General features: G+C 55.9%; 1 protein-coding gene across 8 annotated transcripts in view; it reads right to left on the bottom strand.

Annotated features, from left to right (window-relative positions):
* CAMK2B (calcium/calmodulin dependent protein kinase II beta) overlaps positions 1-22,736 on the bottom strand; it is a 142,167-nt gene that overhangs the window by 21,952 nt on the left and 97,479 nt on the right. For 3 of the 8 annotated variants that reach the window (XM_073325409.2, XM_073325406.2, XM_073325403.2), the window contains exons 13-15: positions 22,416-22,490; positions 9,896-9,933; positions 9,407-9,478 (exon numbers count right to left, since the gene is read on the bottom strand). In XM_073325409.2, coding sequence (XP_073181510.1) covers positions 9,407-9,478; positions 9,896-9,933; positions 22,416-22,490 — 185 coding nt within the window. Of the gene's footprint in view, positions 1-9,406; positions 9,479-9,895; positions 9,937-22,415; positions 22,491-22,736 lie in introns of all 8 variants that reach the window. The other 5 variants (XM_073325404.2, XM_073325402.2, XM_073325401.2 and 2 more) reach the window with 2 other exon arrangements.

Raw genomic sequence — 22,736 nt, forward strand, 5'->3', positions numbered from 1 at the left:
TTTGCCGGAACATGGCGGGGTCGCGGGAACTTTACCATGCACTTACCTGGGAGTAAAGGGCTGCCAGCAAAGTCCCTGTGTCTCATCAGCCACACAGCTGGACTCTCTCTGGCTCACATGTGGGTTCATATTGATGAAACAGGTATTGGAATGACCAGAAAACGTCTGCACCATTGAACGCTGGTGAGCTGCTGCCTGCCTTAATCTCACTCGTCATATGCCTGGTCCACCCTGTGGCATAATACTTGAGTGGCTGCATCGTGTGCCTCGGTGGGGGCGCGAATCGGCATGCAGGAGAGGGACATGACGGAGTATGAAGAGCTGCTCTTTCACAGAAATTGTCATGCCCCTTTGGAAAGTGTTCGGGATGTACACGCCCCATGGGCACCGGACAGACGATGGGGGGGTTGTACAACTGGGAACTCCCCACTTCCAGATCATCAACAAAAGAACTCAAGACCCGAGGCTTTTCTGCTCATCCGTGAAGATGAGTCTTGTAAGCAGACTTCTCCCATCAGCTGCATTTGCAGTCAGAGCATATGGCAGGAAGGGGCTAAGACCTAGTTCCTTTTGTTTGGGGTTAACTCTATGCTGCATGGACTTGGGGCGGGGGGCAAGGTGTTTCTAGACAGACAGCAAGAGATCCCCAGGCTGGGTTTAGCCCTAAAGGTCAAATTGTGCTTGCTGATTATAGAAACCTTGTGATGGGGTGTCCACCCGACAGGGCAGAGCAGGTTGTTAGGCTGCACCCGGGGGACAGCCTGAAAAGCTAACTGATGATGAGGGGTAGGCTGAGCTGGTATAAAGCCAGCAAGCTGAGAACAGAAGAGGGCTGGCCGGGTAGGCTGGGAGAGGCTGAGAGCCAGGGCTTGGGCTGGCGGCTGGCTGGCTGAACGGAGCTGGAAATCCAGGCTGAGAGGGAGAAGCAGCAAGGGATGACGAATAGCTTCAGATTGGGAAGAACAGAAAGATCTGTCTCTGAAGGACAGGGAGCAGACGGGGATGGAAACATGAGTAAGGAAAAGGATCGACATCTTATGCTGATGCTGGGAGATGTTAATCCCTTGAAAACAGCAGAATGGATTAGGTGCAATATCAGAGATCTAGGATGAGCTCAAAGCAGGCAAGGTGGCAATTTAGTAGGAGAACGGACACATGAGGAACAGGATGAGAAACTTCCTAAAACTAGAATTTTATGTGCAATAAAAGTAATTTGCCAGCTACCTAAGTTTATGACAGAAGCAAGAGGGGTAACGTACAGGGTTCCACTAGGCACGGCTGAGGAATATGTAATTAAAAAGGGGATAAGTGAGGATCGAGTGCTGATTAGCAGGAGGGGGGAGACCATAAGCCATCCACAGCTGTCTGAGTAACATTAAAAGCTGCAACGCTATCTGGTAGGAACTCAGCTCTGCTGGGCTAAACCATATACCCTGGCCCCTTTGCTGCCTGTCAGGGGAAAACGAGGGGTGGTAAACGTGGAGAACACTCATCTGAGAATGGTGCGGGAAGAAAACAACTACAGCGCGGCAGTTGTAAACCCAGCGCGGCGCACGAAGGGTGTGTGGCCGCAGAACAAGCTAGAGAGAGACAGAAAATGAAAACGATCCATAAAACATCCAGCACAGATGCTAACACAAAATAGTCATATCGGAATTTGGAGGAGGAGGAGAAGGAGCCACTGGTACAACCCCAAGCAGTTCAGGGCAGGGAAGATGATATAAGGCGAATTGATGACGCTGCACCGCTTGCAGGCAAAGAGAAGAGGATAGCTTTTATGACCAAAGTGACTAATTGCAGTTTACAGAACAGGGAAGAAGGTGACTGAAACATTAAAAATGACAACAAGAGCGACCGGAAAGTATTTGCATATCGGCAATCTCTCGGTAGACCGCATGCATGCAATTTTAAATGAAGGTAATAATGTAGTTTAAACAACACGGGGTTTTTTTGTTGGAACGCACACAGTTTAATAACACGTGGCCGGGAATGAAAGAAAGCTGGGTTTGAAACCTGGGAACACAAACCTGATAAGATGTGTGGCCAAGAAACATGGTTACTGAGAAAACTCATGTTTAGGCTTTTGGGATATGATGTAATCAGATGTGACGGAGAAATTCCAAGAGGAGAAAGGTCTAAGTTATGTTGGTATCGATGTGCAGAACTTACATTTTGAGTCAATACTGTTGAGATTCCTCTGCAGAATTACAACAGCTTCATACAACCCAGATAAAAAACCGAAACTATCTAGAATTGGAAGAAGGCCCGTATATTATTTGTGGAGACCTTACTCGCCATAATGAATTATGGGGAAGCAGGAAAACTGACTATAATGGCAAAATGCCTGGAACCGTTTCACTGATACGCACAACCTGGTATTGCTCAATTCTGCAGGTTTCACTCGGTGGATGGAACTTTTCATGTTTCGATCTGGGAATTGCAACAAGCAATATGGCAAGGTAATGCAGCTGGGAAACTATGAAGAAGATGGAATGGGAAGTGATCACTTGCCTATGCTAATTACATACCAAGGCCAAGGTAATGTTGAAAACACTGAAGGAATTCCTACCTGGAGGCTTCGAAAAACAAATTGGGAACGCTGAGTACCTAAGTACCAATTGTGTAAGTGATAATCGAGAGGAATTTCATGACAATATAATAAAAGGAGTGGTAGCAGAAGCCAGTCTAGCTATATGTAAGATACCGAATTGCCACAAACTCCGAAATTCAGTTCCTGGTGGAATTAAGATTGTCAAGCAGCAGGTAAAAAAGAAATACGGCATACAAACATGCCAAAAGTACAATGAATAACAAGGACTTAATGAACTGTAAAAGATGTAAAGCAGGGGCACAAAGAACTATTAAAAAGGCAAAGAGAGATTTGGAGAAAGTATTATGGGAAAATGAACAAAGATTCCAAGGATTCAGAGAGAGATAAATCATTTAAACAAATGAATGGGTTACAGAACAAAACCAGATTAGACCTGGACTTAGAGTAAATGATAAAGTTGAATGTTCTAACTCAGGAAAAAGGGGACATTTTAGCCAAAGAGTTCCAAAAAGTTAGGAGTGATCCAAAGCAAAGCAAAGAGAATGTTTGCTGGAGAAAACTGTGATGTAAAGATGACACACTGAATGAAAATTTCACCACACTGGAACTCAAAAAAGCTAATAGACAAGAGGAAAAACACAGCCCTATATAAGATACCATATGTAATGCAATGCTTAAGCACCTACTGGAAGGCATAGAATCATAGAATCATAGAATATCAGGGTTGGAAGGGACCCCAGAAGGTCATCTAGTCCAACCCCCTGCTCAAAGCAGGACCAATTCCCAGTTAAATCATCCCAGCCAGGGCTTTGTCAAGCCTGACCTTAAAAACCTCTAAGGAAGGAGATTCTACCACCTCCCTAGGTAACGCATTCCAGTGTTTCACCACCCTCTTAGTGAAAAAGTTTTTCCTAATATCCAATCTAAACCTCCCCCACTGCAACTTGAGACCATTACTCCTCGTTCTGTCATCTGCTACCATTGAGAACAGTCTAGAGCCATCCTCTTTGGAACCCCCTTTCAGGTAGTTGAAAGCAGCTATCAAATCCCCCCTCATTCTTCTCTTCTGCAGGCTAAACAATCCCAGCTCCCTCAGCCTCTCCTCATAACTCATGTGTTCCAGTCCCCTAATCATTTTTGTTGCCCTTCGCTGGACTCTCTCCAATTTATCCACATCCTTCTTGAAGTGTGGGGCCCAAAACTGGACACAGTACTCCAGATGAGGCCTCACCAATGTCGAATAGAGGGGAACGATCACATCCCTCGATCTGCTCGCTATGCCCCTACTTATACATCCCAAAATGCCATTGGCCTTCTTGGCAACAAGGGCACACTGCTGACTCATATCCAGCTTCTCGTCCACTGTCACCCCTAGGTCCTTTTCCGCAGAACTGCTGCCTAGCCATTCGGTCCCTAGTCTGTAGCAGCATAAGAGTTTCTTTGAAATTATACAATAATATCCGGGAAGAGGAATACTACCGGTGAATGGAAGCAAGCAGTGGTTATACTGATAGGAAAACCTGGCAAAATACACACGAGACCTGATGTGTGTCCATCTACTCTGCAAAATTACAGAAAGAATGATAAATGAGAGCTGAGTAGCGTGCTTGGGAAAAAAAACGAAATTACACACTATGTACAGAGCAGACTCAGGAAAGGAAGATGCACAGCTGATCAGACTGTAAGATTAAAAGCAGAAATACAAAACCCCAGGAGGAACGGAGCATTTCTGAGAGCTGTCTTCTTGGACACGGAGAAAGCATGACATGCAGCGGAGGGAAGGCTTGCCGTAGAAACTACCCAGGACTGGAATAAGAGGAAGAAGGTTCCAGTGGATAAGAGAACCATACAAGTAAAGGTGCGGGCAGCTTTGTCAAACATTTATAAACGTACTAATGACTCTCCCCCGGGGGGTGTTAGCAGCTCAACCCCGTTTAACTTCATGATTAATGATCCCCTGGGGAGTATACGGGCAGGAATAGTTATTACCCAATTTGCGGATGACTGTGCTATATAGACCCAACATAGAAGGCTTCCAATAGCTGTGGAGAGAGCCAACGAGACGCTCGGGGTGGGGGTGGGGGGTCAGAATGGGGAGATATGTGGGGCTTTAAGTTCTCCCTCGCTAAAGCTAAGGGAACGATCCTCACAAAGAGGAAGGTTGGGGAGGAACGGAGCCCCCCCCCTCTCTCTAGACAGTGCCCTTCGTTTTCAGTTTTTATTTTATTTAATTTCCCCCTAGAATTTACAGGGTTTATTACAACAACAAAAACAGGCAAAAATCTGTGCAAAAAAAACCCAACTATGGGTATTTTTTCCGGGTAAATATTGGGGTTTATTTTGGTGGATGGAAGGACGGGGTGGTGGTGGTGGGGAATATTCATAGGTTAATGCTCTGAACTCCATTCATCAACGTGGTTTGCTGCAGAATTAAAACAGAACTCAGAACACAGTGCCACCTCCGAGGTTCAGAAAACAACAGATCTCGTGAACTGTGTAGCAGTTTCCCAATAAAACCAAGGTTTTTTTTTTATATATTTGAGTGATACAAAAGTAGGGTGAACATCAGAAAAAATGGAATAATGCTTTCTGTAAACCACAGGATTTTTCCGGTAAAAATCGGTTTAAACTGAAAACAAAGGGGCTTATCTGTATAGACAAAATACAAGTAGCTCAACATTTGACATTCTTCGGAGCTATGTTCAACAGCAAACTCATGTGGAAGGGTCATCTAGGTGATATCAAGATTAAATGTAAAGCTAGGATGAAATCTGCTTAAAAAAATCGCTGGGGTATGACAGGGGAACGCCTGGGGGATGACAAGCCTTTAATTCCACTTCTAGCTCAACACCCGTACAATCAGAGCCGAGCCCAAGCTCTGCGAATCGCGTGTGGGGCGAGTATCACAATTCCGTTGTGCGTGCTGCAGGTCGCAACCGGAGAAATGCCGATATATGGAAGGATGAAATCGTTAGATTTCACCTTTTGGGCGAAGGTTAACGAAACAGAGAAGATCAAAGTACTAAACGACTAGACAAGGACTGCTGGGAATTCAGTCACAAACTCCCAGGGTCAAAAGGTGGGTAAAAGACTTGGGTGAAAAGGAAGGTCTGGAAGAAATTAAAATCTTTAGTCCTGGGAAATCCACTTACAGCTGGACAGATGGCTCTCCACTTGCGGAGCTGGAATTGTAAGAACATAAGAAGGAGCAGGGCTATCAAATATGCCGACTACGATTTATGAGTTTACGCACAGCAAATGGGGTCAGCTTTGCTAAATCTATACTGTCGTTCTAGAGATGATAGCACAGGCAGAGTGCGAATGGCCTTTTTACCCCTGAATTTGGAATTAAGAGATCTAGGAGCCTAGCCAATTTTGCGGCCGTTTGATGGCCAAATTGATGGGTGTACTGTTGGCTATGGCCGTTGTCCTACCTGACTCTTTACTGGGTGTAATGGCGATTAGAAAGGAAGCTTTGGAAAGTAGGAATGACCTATTCAATGAAATATTGTTCTTAACTATGGCGATAACACGATTGGGTGTATCTGTATAGTAACAGTGTGGATTCTGGGGTGTGTCAGGACACTGGGCAATGAAATGGCAATGAAATGGAGATAAAGCTGCAAAAACTGCCTTACAAAGTTGGGAGGTTGAGTAAACAGGGACTTCAAAAGTTTGGTTAAGAGAGAACTTGCAAAGGAACGGGAAGAGCTAGGGTCGCAAGAGAAAAAACGGACAACAGTTCCATGAACTATGTCCTCAACTCGAGGATAATGGTCTATTTATAGCTGCGATAGCACTATGGCTGTAGTTACTTCCGTTTTTCAAAGAGCTCGCTGTGACTCGAATGGTCATTTATATTTACGAAACCAGCACAAAGATGTGCTGTGTGACACGCACAAAAGTTTAAGACCCAGCTGAGCAGCTGCTAATGTAGGGGGGATTACGCAGACAGAAAGATTCTTTCTTGAGAACCAAGAGGCCGCGAGGTGAAAGACGATCGTCGGAAAGGGACTGGTGACAGCACCAGGAAAGTGGGGCAGCCTTAAAAGAGAATCACTTCGCTTTCCGAAGGATACTGGGCTAGGGGCGAGGATATAGGACTTTGCTGGTGTGAGAACGGCTGCTGCAGCATAAAACGAGAGGAGAAGAAAAAGAAAGATCAGAAGAGGGAGTTGGACTAGGTGACCTCCTGAGGTTCCTTCCAACCCTGATCTTCTATGATTCTGTGAAGAGGGCTGCAGGGAACGTAATCTGGAGTTTGGGCAGGCAAGCCCAGAGGAGGGAGCTGGAAGATGGAGAAGGGGAGTAGAAAAGGGTCCAGGGAGATAGCAACAGGATCTGGGATCAAGTATATGGTAGTTGCTAGACTCTGCAGAGTCTCTGGGCTGGAAACTGGAGTAGTGGGGGTCCCGGGGTCCCCTACCAGCTGCTGGGGAAGTGGCAGTGGACCTGGCCCTGGAGCAGGCATGCAGACAGCTGACCCGAGGTGACTTTGATACCTTCAAGGGTAGGACTGTTACTGACCTGGCGGGAGGGCTGAGTCACAAAAAGAGAGCACCGCAAGTCCAGGAGAGCGAGGGAGGGTGTGGTCGGAAAGCGGTCATGACCTGAAAAGTACTAATCCCCAGACGCGGCCACCAGGAGGCGCCCAGCGGCGACTAAACCCTGTCACAAGCCTATATCACCTTCTGAACCCGACGACTGTGACTCGTGTGTGTGTCTACATTCGCTTGCTCTGCCCTTGTATATAACTCTCTCATTTCCTTTTCCTAGCTAATCCGTCCTCAGGATTGGCTACAAGCGTCTGCGGTGGGAGATCCAAGGTGCAACTGACCCGGGGCAAGTGACTGGAGCTGGGGTAACCTGAATATTGCTGTGAGTCTCGGCAGAAGGAAGTGTCCGTCTATCACAGAGATACACTCACCCGGGTGGCGAGACGGAGCGGCGTACCCCAGGGGACTGGCTGTTACAGCGCTGGAGACGTTTGCACTGGGCCTGGTTGGTTGGTGAGATCTAAGCGTAGAACTCATCGCCCAGCCGGGGTTTGTGCCCTGGTGTTTAACAGTCTGCCCTGCGTTTGGTATCACGCTCTTGCATCACTGCTGGGAGCTTTACACTAGCGTGACTGTAAACTCAGGTGTAGACGTGCCATGAAGGGTTAGCCCTTAAACATGACTGGGAACACATGGGTGTGTCCTGTCCACATTAGAATTTCAAGGCATGTTAGTGGACACGTGTTAGAACGTGATCTGTGCTAGGGGAACCAATGAAAACGATTCCAGGGCTGGACAGAGCAGGGGCACGGACGATCCTCCAGCAACAGGGTGTCCTGGAGAAACAGGCCACTCCATGGGAAGGCCTAAACACAAAGGCCTGCACATTGCACTCACTTATAAGAGACTTTGCTCCCTAAAGGTTTCTGCCAAGAATACAAAATCTAGGAGGCCGAGCCTCCAGCGCTTTGCTCCTTGGGCAGATGCCAAGCTAGGTGTAAGGTGCTACCAAAGTAAACTGGGCGTCTTTATACCCACTTGGCGCTGGTCTAAATGACCGCACGAGGGAAAGCCAGGCCCTCGGACTGGGTGGCTGCCCTGGCAGCCTCCCCTCACTGCAGCCCTGTTCAGTCTCTGAGGCCTGTTCCCGGGATCCGGGCCCGGGGCGTTGTACTGTACAGCTTGCTACGGCCTCTCCCTGCTTCATTTACAACTTCGTGGAGCCCAGAGGAACGTCCTGCTCTGGCCTGTCCGTGACTCCCAGTCCCGGAGGGAGCAGCTGGCAGCAGATCAGGGCTCTGGGTAGCCCTCCGGAGCCAGGACAGCGCGCGGGCTGCTGGACGCTGCGTCAGCCTTGCCTTCCCGGCTCGGTCTCGTCTCAAGCGATTGCCAGCGGTGGCATCTCCCCCGCCCCCCGTCCCCATTCAGCCTCCTTGGCACTAGCCCCGGGATGGCAGCTGGGCCCTGCGCTGAGCGGGGAAGTGTGTGGACCTGGGTAGAAGTGAACACAGCTCACCCTGCCGCTCCTCACCTGGGCCACGGGAAGCTCCGGTAGGCCTAGAGCAGCTCCTGGGACGCTCGCTGCCCCGGGCCGAGGCCTGGGTCAGGAATAGCTTGCTCCCCTGGCAAGGCTTGGCACCCTTCTCCCCAGGCCCGTCCCACCATCCCTGGGGCTGGGCACGGTACTGGGCTCCACACATTTACCAAGGCCAGGCTGCTGTCTGCCCGTGGCCCTCTGGGCCAGCTGCCCGTGGACTGTTCTCGACTGTGACTCTGGTCCCCCGCGGGGTCTGCTCTGGGACTGGCACTCGTGGCACAGTCGGGCCAGGGATGGGGGCGGAAGGCAGGGCGCACATCAGGTGCCCATCCAGGTGGGGTAGGCCCTGGCACCTGCCTGTGGCTGGGCTTGTGATGCAGAGGGGCAGGAAGACCCCTCTGTTGTTTGTGAGCAGGAACACGCAGCCCTCCCCATCCGGCCGGGTTGCCACAGTCACGTGGCAGGTCCCCAGCTCGGGCAGGGCAGCATGGAAAGAAGGGGTCTGTGCCCAAGGAGGTGCTCGGAGCAGGGCTGGTCTCGGAGCCAGCCAATTCAGCCCCACTTGCCTGCACACTGCCCCTGCCCCAGCCGGACTGTGGGCTCAGCACCCTCTGAGCGCATGCGGGCAGCTGGTTCCGCACAGAGACAGTAGCCGGCGGACCCAGCCCGGAGCCATGCGCAGCAGCGTCCGCTCCCGGCCATGCAGAGCCCACGCCCAGCGCAGGAGGCTTTGGGGGGCACGCGAGTAGGGAGCGCCGCTCAATCCCCCCGAGCCGGCGGCTGGGAAAGCGGAGGGGGAGCAGGACCGATGGAGAGCCATACCAGTGCAGCTGGTGGGAGGGTTCCTTTCGGGCTGGTGACCCCAGCACCGCCTTTGCTGCTGTTTGTCTGTGGCTGCGAAGGAGAAACACACCCTGAAAGACAGGTCTGAGCTTCCAAAGCCCGCGCTCCATTCAGGTGGCCCACGGTCCCCCAGACCGTCCCAACCCTATGGGGCAAGCAGGGATCCCCTGCATTTTGTGGCCAGCCCGAGGCGGACATGAACAGGAAAGCCAAGGGTCTAGCGTGGATCCAGGGCTCCAGAGAAGGCCCAGATGTGGGTGGGACACAGGGAACTGGGGAACGGTCTACAGGAAAGCCCTCCTGGCCTGGGAAAGACCCCAGAGGTTCGAGTCGTGGCTCCGGGCCAGTGCACGGCGGGGCCCAGCTCGCCACGGCACTGGTCTGACAGGAGCCTGCACCGACGGAATCATTTCCCACCGGCCCCGGGATCTAAAACCGATCTCCCCGCAGCCCCGGCGCGCAGCTCACCTTGCCAACATCGACCTTCTTGTTCAGTAAGCTCTTAGCTGCTGCATGGGGAGGGAAAGGACAGGGTTAGTGGCGGTTCCCCCCTCGCCAGCACCCGCAGTGCTGCCTGCCCTTGAGGGGCGGAGAGAGGCCCCTTCAAACCCGAACCCTGATGGGTTACGCCCGAACACAGAAGGGGAGCGCGACCCCTTCCCCCAGACTTGCAGCCTCCTGCACCCGGGGAGCCCCCACCTTCGCCGCCTGGCTCGGGTGGAACACGAGATGGAGACCCCGCAAAGGTCGTGGCGGCCGTGGCAGCCGGCCCAGTTGGCGGCTGTTCCGTTCGTGCGAGGGCAGCGGGCCCTCGGTTTCCCAGCTCCGCGGAGCTGCCCCGGGCGCGGCCAGAGCCCACACCGGCAGAGCCGGGGGCAGGCTTTCCAGGGACAGTGCTCAGCTCTCTCAATGATGCCCCACCCTGGTCACCCCAGAGAAACCCTCCAAACTTTCCTGAGTGGGGTTGCCGTAGGGCAGCCCTGGGGTCTCTGTTCTCTTCCCCAGGGACCCTGTCCTCACCGCCGGCCAGCAGGCTCCGCTAGAAACCCACTGACTCAGAACGTCTCCACCCAGCTGGACCTTTCACTAGCCCCTTCCCCGGTTCCTAAAGGCAGGCACTGGGCAGAGGGCACCAGCGGCCCCGCCGCGTGGTCTCCCGCTGTTCGCCCTCTGCCCCAGTCTGAGCTACCCTCACCCCCAGGGCCCTTCTCCCCTGCTCTAACACCAGCCAGGCTCCGCGCTTCTCCGCCTCACCGCCAGTGAGCTGATAGCCGCGCGGTCCTTCCTCTGCCCCGACCCTTCCCATGCAGGATCACGCTCTCCGAGAGCCAGCCCCCCGCCACCGACTGCCCCTCCGGCTGGGAGCTGCCCAGCCACACGCCACGGGGCAGCGCGGCACCGAGGCACGCTCAGAACTTGGCACAATCCCGTTTCACCCCTTGAGAGCGCTCCCCCCCCGACTGGTCTCACCATGCCCCCTCCAGGCAGGCCGGGGGGCGGGGGTGGGTCAGCCTGCGCTCCTAGAGGGGCACGTGGAGACACAGGGGTTAAGGTACTTCGCCAAACCTCCGCTGGGACTAGAACTCAGGGATGACGCCCAGCCCCTGCTCTAACCGCTACCCCGCACTGCCTGGGCTCCCAATCCCCTGAGTCTCACAGCCTTGGCATCCATGGCCCTCCCCAGCTGGGGCCCAAACTGCAGAAGCTCGCTCTCCAGGGAGCAACCCCTGGCCCCCGCTGTGCTCTGGGTCCCGTCTTCACTGCCCTGACCAGCTCTCCTGCCCTGGGGTCTCCGGCATGCTAGGCTCAGCGTCCTGCTTCCCCGCGGTTTCCTCTGGGCCGGGCCACCTGTTCTCAAGCACTCGCCCCCCCTTTGCTTTCTGTGTTTTCCTTACTCCTTGGGTCCGAATCTGCATTCAGAATAGCCAACACCTGTCCCGTGTCAGCAACGTTGCAGCCCTGGCTGAGACACCAGGCGTTGGCAGAGACGTGGGAACCCAGGGCTGGATATGCCGGGGGTTGTGAGTCAGGAGTGAGAGGCACCAGCAGGGCTGTGCGGGGAGCCCAGAGCTGGGATAGCAGGGGGGTGCCATCAGGATTGAAGGCACCGGCAGAGCCAGGGATGGGGGATAAAAGGGGGCTGTGAGTTGGGATTGAGGGGCCCTGGCAGAGCTGGGGGGAGCCCAGGGCTGGGATGGCAGGGGCTGGGGGTCGGGAGAGAGGGGCAACGACAGACCGGGGGGGAGCCCAGGGCTGGGATGGCAGGGGCTGGGGGTCGGGAGAGAGGGGCCCTGGCAGAGCTGGGGGGAGCCCAGGGCTGGGCTGGCAGGGGGCTGTGGGCTGGGATTGAGGGGCACCGGCATAGCCAGGGGCGGGGGGCAGGACTGGGATAAAAGGGGGCTGTGGGTCGGGAGTGAGGGGCACTGACAGACCGGGGGGGAGCCCAGGGCTGGGCTGGCAGGGGGCTGTGGGCTGGGATTGAGGGGCACCGGCATAGCCAGGGGCGGGGGGCAGGACTGGGATAAAAGGGGGCTGTGGGTTGGGAGTGAGGGGCAACGACAGACCTGAGGAGAGCCCAGGGCTGGGATGGCAGGGGCTGGGGGTCGGGAGAGAGGGGCAACGACAGACCGGGGGGGAGCCCAGGGCTGGGATGGCAGGGGCTGGGGGTCGGGAGAGAGGGGCCCTGGCAGAGCTGGGGGGAGCCCAGGGCTGGGCTGGCAGGGGGCTGTGGGCTGGGATTGAGGGGCACCGGCATAGCCAGGGGCGGGGGGCAGGACTGGGATAAAAGGGGGCTGTGGGTCGGGAGTGAGGGGCAACGACAGACCTGAGGAGAGCCCAGGGCTGGGATGGCAGGGGCTGGGGGTCGGGAGAGAGGGGCAACGACAGACCGGGGGGGAGCCCAGGGCTGGGATGGCAGGGGCTGGGGGTCGGGAGAGAGGGGCCCTGGCAGAGCTGGGGGGAGCCCAGGGCTGGGCTGGCAGGGGGCTGTGGGCTGGGATTGAGGGGCACCGGCATAGCCAGGGGCGGGGGGCAGGACTGGGATAAAAGGGGGCTGTGGGTCGGGAGTGAGGGGCACTGACAGACCGGGGGGGAGCCCAGGGCTGGGCTGGCAGGGGGCTGTGGGCTGGGATTGAGGGGCACCGGCATAGCCAGGGGCGGGGGGCAGGACTGGGATAAAAGGGGGCTGTGGGTCGGGAGTGAGGGGCAACGACAGACCTGAGGAGAGCCCAGGGCTGGGATGGCAGGGGCTGGGGGTCGGGAGAGAGGGGCAACGACAGACCGGGGGGGAGCCCAGGGCTGGGATGGCAGGGGCTGGGGGTCGGGAGAGAGGGGCCCTGGCAGAGCTGGGGGGAGCCCAGGGCTGGGCTGGCAGGGGGCTGTGGGCTGGGATTGAGGGGCACCGGCATAGCCAGGGGCGGGGGGCAGGACTGGGATAAAAGGGGGCTGTGGGTCGGGAGTGAGGGGCAACGACAGACCTGAGGAGAGCCCAGGGCTGGGATGGCAGGGGCTGGGGGTCGGGAGAGAGGGGCAACGACAGACCGGGGGGGAGCCCAGGGCTGGGATGGCAGGGGCTGGGGGTCGGGAGAGAGGGGCCCTGGCAGAGCTGGGGGGAGCCCAGGGCTGGGCTGGCAGGGGGCTGTGGGCTGGGATTGAGGGGCACCGGCATAGCCAGGGGCGGGGGGCAGGACTGGGATAAAAGGGGGCTGTGGGTCGGGAGTGAGGGACACTGGCAGAGCTGCGTGCGGTGAACCGAGGACTGAAACGGGGGGGCTGCCGGTGAAGACTGAGGTGCATTAGCAGAGCTGCGTGTGGGGACGGCGGGCACGCCGCCTGCCTCTATCTGCCGGCTTTTAACAGGGGCCGCCTGTCACTCATTTGCAGAAAGAAGCCCTCTCTGAACGCTACCCGACTAACGGCGCTCGCCCGACGGCCCGGGGACGAGGTGGAACGCAGGGAGCACCCCACGGGCGGTCCCAGAGGGCTCCTCTGCCACCCGGCCCCCTGCCCCACGGCCACCTCTGCCTCCCGTCCCCTGGCCAGCTCTGAGGGGAGAACCCGGGGAAAAGTTTGCTTACCTGACAGAAATGTACAGAAGAGGAAAGCGAGAGAGACAGGCAGGTGAGAGGAGAGGGGGGCAGTGGGGGGCAGAGGAGAGAAGAGAACAAAAAGAGCTGTTGATTTAGGCAGAGAGCAAAGTTTCCGGGGACTCCAAGAGGGAAGTTACCACTCACACCTGGCCTGAGCACAGTCACACTGATGGGGGGGCGGGCGGGGGGGGGGGGGGCGAGGACAGTAGCCTTTTAAAATGCCATAGCAGTCAGAAAAGCGACAAGGCAGAACGAGACAGCTCTCCGCTCCCCGGATCGTGTCTCTCGGTGTCACCGAAGCCAAATTCTTTGTCATTCAAGCACATTGGCCATATTCCCCCCCAATGCCCCCTAATGTTGCCGCCTTCCCCGCCCCCGCCCCCGATCTGGGGTTTGAAGTGACCCTTGCTAGCATCTGGGGTTCACTTTGGCTTTGCCCCATGTAGCCAATTTCCAAACAGCTGGAAGGACCCCCCGACAGATCTAGCCTGGGTTGGCTTCCTGTCACTCTGCTGAGCCCAGGGTGCAAGGGGAGGTCCACGGGGAAGCATTTACGGGAAGGGCGGCCGTAACTACTACAGCCCTTCACTCTGCTGGCGCATCTGTAACAATGCGGGTTCCTGAGCGGCTTTCCAAGGGATGGGGTCAACGCTCCAGCGCTTAGAGTCGTTAGGGACGGGACAGCCCCCTATGAAAGCTTCGCTGTGGTGCAGCCAGGAGGTACCGGGATAAACACGGGGTGACATTCGCTGGCCTGTGCCGTGCAGATGAGCCTGGATGATCGTCACAGTCCTTTCTGGCCTTAACCAAGCTGAGCTCCTTCGGCCCTGGCAATAGAGGCTGAGATCCAAAGGTAGCGGGTAGCTTTACCGGTAACGGGGAAGCAGGGCAGAACCCAGCTTGCGTTTCCATGGCTTCCTTGGTTCTGCAGCACGGATCCTGCGGGCGACAGCATGTCACCGGGCTGCACCCAGCCACGGAGGGCACCCAGCCAGCAAATCTGACCGGCTGTGACTCAGAAGGGAGCTGTTTTGGTGTCTTTGATAAAATGCCCCGTGCAAATACCTACACAATGCTGAAAAGGCTACAAGCTTGGCCTGTAGTCACTGTGATGAAGCGGGACTGTTCTTAATGTTTCCTCTGAATAGTGTGGGGGTGCCTCAGTTTCCCCTAGGCAGTTCTTAAGTATCTAGGGGGTGGGATAAGGGTGTGTGATTGTTGCAGAGCCCTAGAGGGCAGGTGTGTGCAGGGGTCTGGACACAGAGGATGGCCGACACCCTGTTTTCTGGCAACTGATGGCCTGGGCCCTTCCCCACTGCAAGATGAGAGCTGAAGGGGTTGGAAAACAAAGGAATCAGGTGACCTCCTGGCCCGGGAAAGGGACAAAGCCCAGAGGAGGAGGGGCTGGAGGGAGTTTCAGTTTAGGGCTGGCTGTGTTTCAGTTTAGGGCTGTGTCCAGTTTTGGGCCCCACACTACAAGAAGGATGTGGATAAATTGGAGAGAGTCCAGCGAAGGGCAACAAAAATGATTAGGGGTCTGGAACACATGACTTAAGAGGAGAGGCTGAGGGAACTGGGATTGTTTAGTCTGCGGAAGAGAAAAATGAGGGGGGATTTGATAGCTGCTTTCAACTACCTGAGAGGTGGTTCCAGAGAGGATGGTCTCAGTCTATTCTCAGTGGTGGAAGAGGACAGGACAAGAAGTAATGGTCTCAAGTTGCAGTGGGGGAGGTTTAGGTTGGATATTAGGAAAAACTTTTTCACTAGGAGGGTGGTGAAACACTGGAATGCGTTACCTAGGGAGGTGGTGGAATCTCCTTCCTTAGAAGTTTTTAAGGTCAGGCTTGACAAAGCCCTGGCTGGGATGATTTAACTGGGAATTGGTCCTGCTTTGAGCAGGGGGTTGGACTAGATGACCTCTTGAGGTCCCTTCCAACCCTGATATTCTATGATTCTATGGCAGACATGGTTGTCTGGCTCACTGCCCCCCAAAATGGACCCAGCTGAGAGGTCCTGTTCTCTGCACCTACAAGCTCTGTGTTAGACCGTGTTCCTGTCGTCTAATAAACCTTCTGTTTTACTGGCTGGCTGAGAGTCCCCTCTGACTGCAGAGTTGGGGTGCGGGGCCCTCTGGCTTCCCCAGGACTCAGTATGGGCGGACTGGCTGTGGGAAGCACACGGAGGGGCAGAGGCTGCTGAATGCTCCGGGGTCAGACCCAGGAAGGTGGAAGCCGGGTTGCTGTGTGTCCTGCAGACAGGCTGCTCCCAGAGAGGAGACTTCCCCAGAGTCCTGCCTGGCTTCATGGGGAGCAGTTCCAGAGCATTGCCCGGGGACGCCATGACAGTCATGCTCTATGCAATGGTCTATCTGGAGTAGCCCCAAGATCAGACGACGAGTTACTCCATTATTAGAAAGTGTCTCGTGGACTTGGGACATCTGTGCATTGCATGTGGGGGCCACAGGTCCCAGCTCTGGCTTGGGCAAAGCGTTCCTTGCATCTGGAGGGTGAAACGGTCGGTTCTGCTGCAAGCCAGCCCCGTCTGCTGGGCCTGACAACACAGCGAGCTCCGCACTTTCCAGCTGTGCTACTAAGGAGGGTCAATATCCCTCGCCGAGGGAGGAAGAGGGGCGGAGAAGTGACTCGCCCAAGTTCACCCAGCAAGTCAGTGCCAGAGCTGGCAAGTGAACCCAAGAGTCCTGGCCCCCAGTCGATCGGCCCATCCCCTGGGTCACCCTGCCTCCCCAGAGCAAAACCAACAATCACACCCCCTGCCTTGTAAACCATCGCTCTTCCACATGACACAGAAGAGCAGCTCTTCCAGGGCTGGCCCATCCCCAGGGAGCTTCACCATGCAGAACCTTGCAAATCGGGAAGAGAGGCTGCCTTCACCCCTTTCAGCAGAGCCCTGCCTACCATGGCAGCACCCAGACAGGCGGTACCAGTAAGGGTGGCAATCCTGGTGCCCTCCTGCAGGGGGTAGCCGCCTGGCTGGGAAACGAGAGCATGGCATGCGCTGGGAGGGAATCCAACCTCAGAGAGCATCTACGTGCCACTGGCCGTGGGCTCCCATCCCCGCGAAGGAGAAAGTTGGCCGTGCAAAGGGGACACGCTCGGATAATTTCTGACGAGTAATCCAGCCGGAAAGCAGGGGACGAGGTCTCCAAAGCCCAACCTGAACCTGGGCTCTCCAAATCTAACTCCCAAGGTCACGCTTTGGCTAGCGGGCCACTGCCAGCAGAAATGCCTGTCCACAAGGTGCAAGCTGCTGGAGGCCCTGCACAGCATGTGTCGGGTGAGGGACCTGGTCTCATCACGTGAACTCACAGAGCCTGGCACAGCCCGACCTACCTATACGGCTGGCCCAGATGCCACAGTGACCGTCTTGGGGGCTCATCCCCAGCAGCCATGGCGAGGGGAGATGGATGCCAGCAGACTGAGATTTCTCATGGCCCCCTGGGCGTGTCACTTTGCTATGGCTGGCTCCTAGACTGGCAGGGAGCCCAGCTGAGTGTAAAGTGAGAGATGGCAGCTTGGTTTCCCGAGGCTCTCGATTGGCAGAGGAGACAGCTTTGGGGAGGTGATGCATTCATTCCCCAAAGGAGGACGGTGCAGAACCGGAGAGGGCTTCACACCTTAAAGCCAGCAGGGAGAACCCAACACTCTGGGCTTATTCGTTACTAGAGACAATGGGAAGACTCTGGAGGGCTACAACCCTGGTGTGACGGGATCGGGTGCAGGAAGTGGCGAGACAAAGCCAGGCCTGTTGTCTACGGCCGAGGAGGCTGCTAACAAGGTGGGTGCTCCGGCAGAGATCTCTCGCCAGAGGGCAGAGGAACATCTGAACATCAATGACAAGAAGCCTTGCACATCGTGGGCGAGGCTTGTCTGGAGACAGAGAGGATGGAAGGAGACAAAGCAGGGAGTGGGGTAGAGATGAACCTCGCGGGCGGAGGGGCCAGAAGGCACTTGCAGCCACTCTCCATGTCCTGGAGGATGGTATGTAAGATGAGGAGCAAAGGGACCCTTCGCTTAACCCATCAGAGCAACTGCCAGCCATGCCTACGAGGAGCCGGCGCATCAGAGCCAGAGCGTCTGCAGGGGGAGCAGCACCAGGCAGGACTGCAATCGGGGGGTCACAGGTTGTGGATCCCCCTGGAGAAGAGAGGAACAGGGCATTCAGCACCAATTGCTTCCCATCAAGGCCTGGTCTAGGATCCCGGAGCTGGGAGCGGCCCCAAACTCGCTTCAGGCCCATGTTCCTGTGAAGTCTGGAGATCTACTATTCCGCCATGCCGAGCTAAGCAGCACCAGTCCCGCTCCAGGCCGAGGCCAGAAACCCCACCGCTCCCCTCGAGGTGTCCCAGCTCCATTTCTGCAGAGCTTGCTAGGACGCTGACGGTACCAGTCCTTCCCAAACTCCCGGGCCCCTCTCCGCAGCACAACACGGATTGTTTCCCCCCGTGGAAAACCTCGTGCGACTCGCTCACTTGTCCTCCTGGCTGCTGTACGAACAGCCCTGGCATGCTCAGCCCCGCTCTGGCCACCTGCTGCCGGCTCCATGGGGGCACAAGGGGCTGGAACGGTGTTGGTGTCAGAAGGGAAGAGACTCCAGAGAGGACGCAAGCAGGGCAGGAGAGTCGGGAGCTGCTCTGGTGTCAGCCATTGAGCCGTCGGAGCCTTTCTCTTCTCAGACTCGCCTTGTCAGAGCTGGCAGGGCAGCTCTCGGGGTCAGGAGAGTGACAGCAGCTTTCCACACCAAGCAAAATCTGTTTACGGGCAAGGGCCAGCAATTTAGATGCATCTCCGTTCAGGAGTCGCCCGGGTGTAACCGGATCAATTTTAAATGGATTTCATTACAGCCCCCTAATATAACCCCGCTGGGTGTCACCCTAAATGACCCCCGCTCACCGGCCTCTGCTTAGTCACAGGCGGTTCCCACGTGCCCCTCTGAGCCCTGCCATAGCCACACGAGGCAGGGTCTCTCGCCTTGCAAGCTTCCAGCCTCAAGTTCATTGTGAATCCCTGCGGACTAACATCTGCATGGAGATTCAGAGGCCTCTTCTTAAAGCAGATGCAGGTAATGCCAGCACCAGTCTGCTCTGAGGGGACAGGCTTACAACTGGTGCCGGACACAGTGGGACCCGTGCCCCTTCCACTGGATTTGTTGGCTGGATCCCGGCCGGAGTTTTGCACGGACATTAAGACAGGCTCGGGCGGGTCAGTTTCTGTCTCTACCATGCAGATCAGTCTCCTGCATGCAGGGTGGGCACCAGCGGACACAAAGCAAAGAGCCCCACCTCCCTTTTGGGTGGACAGATTAAACCGGACAAGGCTCTGGACCATGCACTTGGGTCACACAACCTCATGCGTCATTCACCAAGTTCAACCTCCAGGCAAGGCCAGGGGGAGGAGCGGGCGGGAGGCCGTGGCAAGCAGAGAGCCAGCATTCACAAGGAAGAACCTTTGGGATGGAGGTGGCACGGGGGGAGGAGGGGAAGCCTGTCTGAATGCTTGCAGACCCTCCATATGGATAAGCTCTCACTTATCCCCAGCTGTCTCCTTTCACTAGACTAGCCAGTCAGCCCAGCCACTTCCGGACAGTCCCGGGCACGCTCAGGTGTGTTTCCCCAACACCTCCTTTAACTCTGTGCTCCGGAGACAGGCGAGCTTCATGCAGAAACTTCATGCAGGAAGGCAAATTGGCCCATGTCAGAGCCCATCTCCAGGCCCCATACGTACCAAGAAAGGGCCCCAAACCCCTTTTAAACCCCATTTGGAAATGAATAGAGGGGAAATTTTCAAACGCCTCTGTTTAGGAGCCAAAACCCTATTGACTGGCAGTGACACGGACTCCCAGGCGTCTGCAGGGCTTCTGAAAATGAGAGTGAGGCTCCTAAATCACTTGGGTGCTTGGCCAATTTCATCTGAGCCCCATTTTCAGACGTGCCGAGTCCCACAGAAAGTCAGTGGGCTTCAGGCTCCCGCGGCCCAGAACCTCAAAGCCTAACATCCACTGCAATCAGTGGGAGACAGGCACCTATGTACCTTGGAGGATCTGGGCCCTAAGTGACTTAGGAGCCTTGTAGAGGTTACCCAGAGGCTCTGCTTCACCATGACTGGGGGGCGGGGCGGTACACCAGACTTACATCGCTACACTGGAGACATTCCCTGTGCTATAGCCCCACTGGGAACTTACCCCCCTGACTGCCAGGCAGGGGATGCCCCCAGACCCTGGCACGAGGGAGATCTCCTCTGAAAGGAACTTTCTTCAGCTCCAGTCTTTACGTTTTAATACAGCGCCACAAAGCAAACGTGTGCTCTTTGCTCTCCCCCCCCTTGCTCCCTGAAACGCTCCCCCAGTGACTCTCGCCCCGTGCGAGGGCCACCGTGGGTCTAGGCCCCGCTGACGTCTTCTGAAGATTGGGAGTGCGTCTGGGGGGCACCTCAGGCTGACCCTCTGCACAGGGTGAATGTCAGTCATGACGCGCACCCAGCACCTATCTGCTGTCTGCTCTCGGTACGAACCACACAATCGCCCACCAAAGTGGGATGGGCGACTCTGTTGCTGTGCCTGGGGGCGGTGCTTGCGATCCGCCTGCCTGCTCCCCGGGCTTTTTGGTCAAGCCACTCAGCTGAAGGGGCAGCTTCCTGTTTCGGCCCCTGTCTGTGGAAATCCCTCGCTGGGGGAGGAATCCCAATGCGGCAGCCGTGGCAAACCGACCGACGAATTCCAATCCCACGTCGGGAACAGAATCTCTGGGCGCGCTGGGAAAGCCAGCTGGGCCTTCGCTGCCCTGAGAAGCCATTGGTGCAGGATGCGAGGCCAACAGCCTGGAAGATGCAAGAGGGTCCGCAACTAGGCCTGACACTGGTTGCAGCTGGCATGCATGGCCCTCGCCTCTCCCTGCTCTAGGGACCGATCACAAGCGCCTAAAGGGGCCGGGGATGTCCGCACTGCGGTCAGGAGGTGGGACAGCAGCACGGGTAGGCATCCACAAGCTGGCTTTAATCGAGCTAAAAACAGCCAGCGTAGCCACCCCAGTACAATCGTGCCCTGGGCTCTGTGCATGGCAGGAAAACAGCCAAGGGATTGGCTTGTTTCAAAGGGGAGACACACAGCTGATTATGCTCCCAAACCAATCAGCCAGGACTGCAAAGGCTGGTATTTAAAATACAGAGTCCGGAGCCCATTTCCACCTTCCGTCCCCTGCCAAGCCCTGAGTTCAGGTTTTTACACCACCACCCCCGCCCCCGCCCGCCATGATTTCACCAGCAGCTGCTCCCTGCCCCTGTGTGCGAAAGGGACGGGCTTTAACTCCTGCCAAAGGGAACACAGAGCCCTGCGCTGAGCGCAGCATGACAGAGAGATGGAGGAGGATGTCACTGCCGCGTTGCTGGCTTTGATGAATGAATAAATCAGTAGGAGCTGGCTCTTAGACTACAGCCAGGAACCCACATGCCAGAGGGTGGGGAGGGTTTGGGTGCCCATTTTACTAATGGGGAAACTGAGGCACAGAGAGAGGTTTGCCTGATGTCATGAGGCGAAGCTACGGGTAAAATTTTCAAAAGGGCCAGGTTGTAAAAGGGATTGAGGCACCTCTCCGCATTTCTAGGGGCCTAAATACCTTTGCAAATCTGGCCCTGAGTCACTTAGGATGCTACGTCCCACTGGATTTCAATGAAAGTTAGCCTCCTCTCAAGGCCTAAGTCACTTCTGAGAATTGGACTCCAGCTCCTAAATCACTTAGGCCCAGATGAAGATTTTACTCAGATGCTGCTAAGTGAACTAGGCACTTTTGAAGCGGAGTCCCTCTACTCCCGACTTGCAGTGCCCGACTCTGACCACCAGGTGTCCCGCCTTGCACATAAATATTTCAGGGCTTTCGTCAACGCAGGGGGTTCCAAAGAGGCATTTCCCCCTCGGCCATGGGGGCAATGAAAGACCATGTGCCCTTACAACCCGCATGTACAAGGGTGCGGGCACAAAACCGGAGGCTGGCTTTTAAAGTGTGGCCAGGGCCCTGGGCTTCTCCCCCGTCGATCCTGGTCGCCATCTGAGCTATGATTCCCAGGGACGAGAGGCCCAATTTCAGTGACGTGGAATTTAAATAAGAACATGAGAATGGCCAGACTGGGTCAGCCCAATGGTCCACCTAGCCCAGTATCCTGTCTTCCGACAGCGGCCAGTGCCAGGTGCTTCAGAGGGAACGAATAAAACAGGGAAATTTACCGAGTGCTCTAACCCCTGTCATCCAGGCCCTGCTTCTGGCAGTCAGAGGTTTAAGGACATACAGACCATGGGGTTGTGTCCCTGACCACCGTGGCTAATAGCCATGGACAGCCCTATCCTTCAGGAACTTCTCTAATTCTTTTTTGAACCCAGTTACATTTTTGGCCTTCACAACATCCCCTGGCAAGGAGTTCCCCAGGTTGACTGCGTTGTGTGACAAAGTACTGCCTTCTGTTTGTTTTAAACCGGCTGCCTACTAATGTCATCGGGTGATCTCTGGTTCTGGTGGTAGGAGAAGGAGTAAATAACACTTCCTTATTCACTTTCTCCCCCATTCAACATTTTACAGACCTCTATCATAGACAGTCCCAGCTTTTTACTCACTCCTCATACAGAAGCCGTTCCAGACCCCTACACATTTTCCAATTCCACTTTGTAATCCTCTTTTCCCCTGGACCTTTTAAAATCACTGCTGGAATAAACCGGAGCTTCCTCCAGTGCCCGGCGCCCTTCCTCAGAGCAGACCCAGCTGCGTTTGCCCCCGGTTCTGGGCGCTGGTTGGGGATGCGGTGTTAATGATGGATGAAGTTGCATGCACTCAGATTTCCGGGGGGAGGGGGGGAGAGAAGAGGGGGGAAGCGGGGAGGGTCCCTTCAGGACACGTCTACCTTGTTCCACCAACCCCATGGTGGCACCGGAGGCAGCTGCAGACATTGTGGCGGGAGCGGTGGTCTGTCTGCCGACTGTCAGCACCAGGGTAGGAAACGGAGGGACAAGGAGAGCGGTCGGGGTGGGGGGGAGAGAGACAGAGAAAGACAGAGAGAGGGAGCGAGACAGACGGAGGGCGGGAGAGAGAGGGAAAGAAACGAGACAAAGGAAGCAGAAAAAAAGATTAGAGTTAAAGTTTAGATGGAGAGGCAAGATTGCTGGTAGCTGAGCCCCTGTTCCACATACCCCACGGGGCGACCGGTCTAGAGCCATGGCTGGGG

The sequence above is a fragment of the Lepidochelys kempii genome, chromosome 26 (genome assembly GCF_965140285.1).
Source record: "Lepidochelys kempii isolate rLepKem1 chromosome 26, rLepKem1.hap1, whole genome shotgun sequence".
NCBI lineage: Eukaryota > Metazoa > Chordata > Testudines > Cheloniidae > Lepidochelys > Lepidochelys kempii.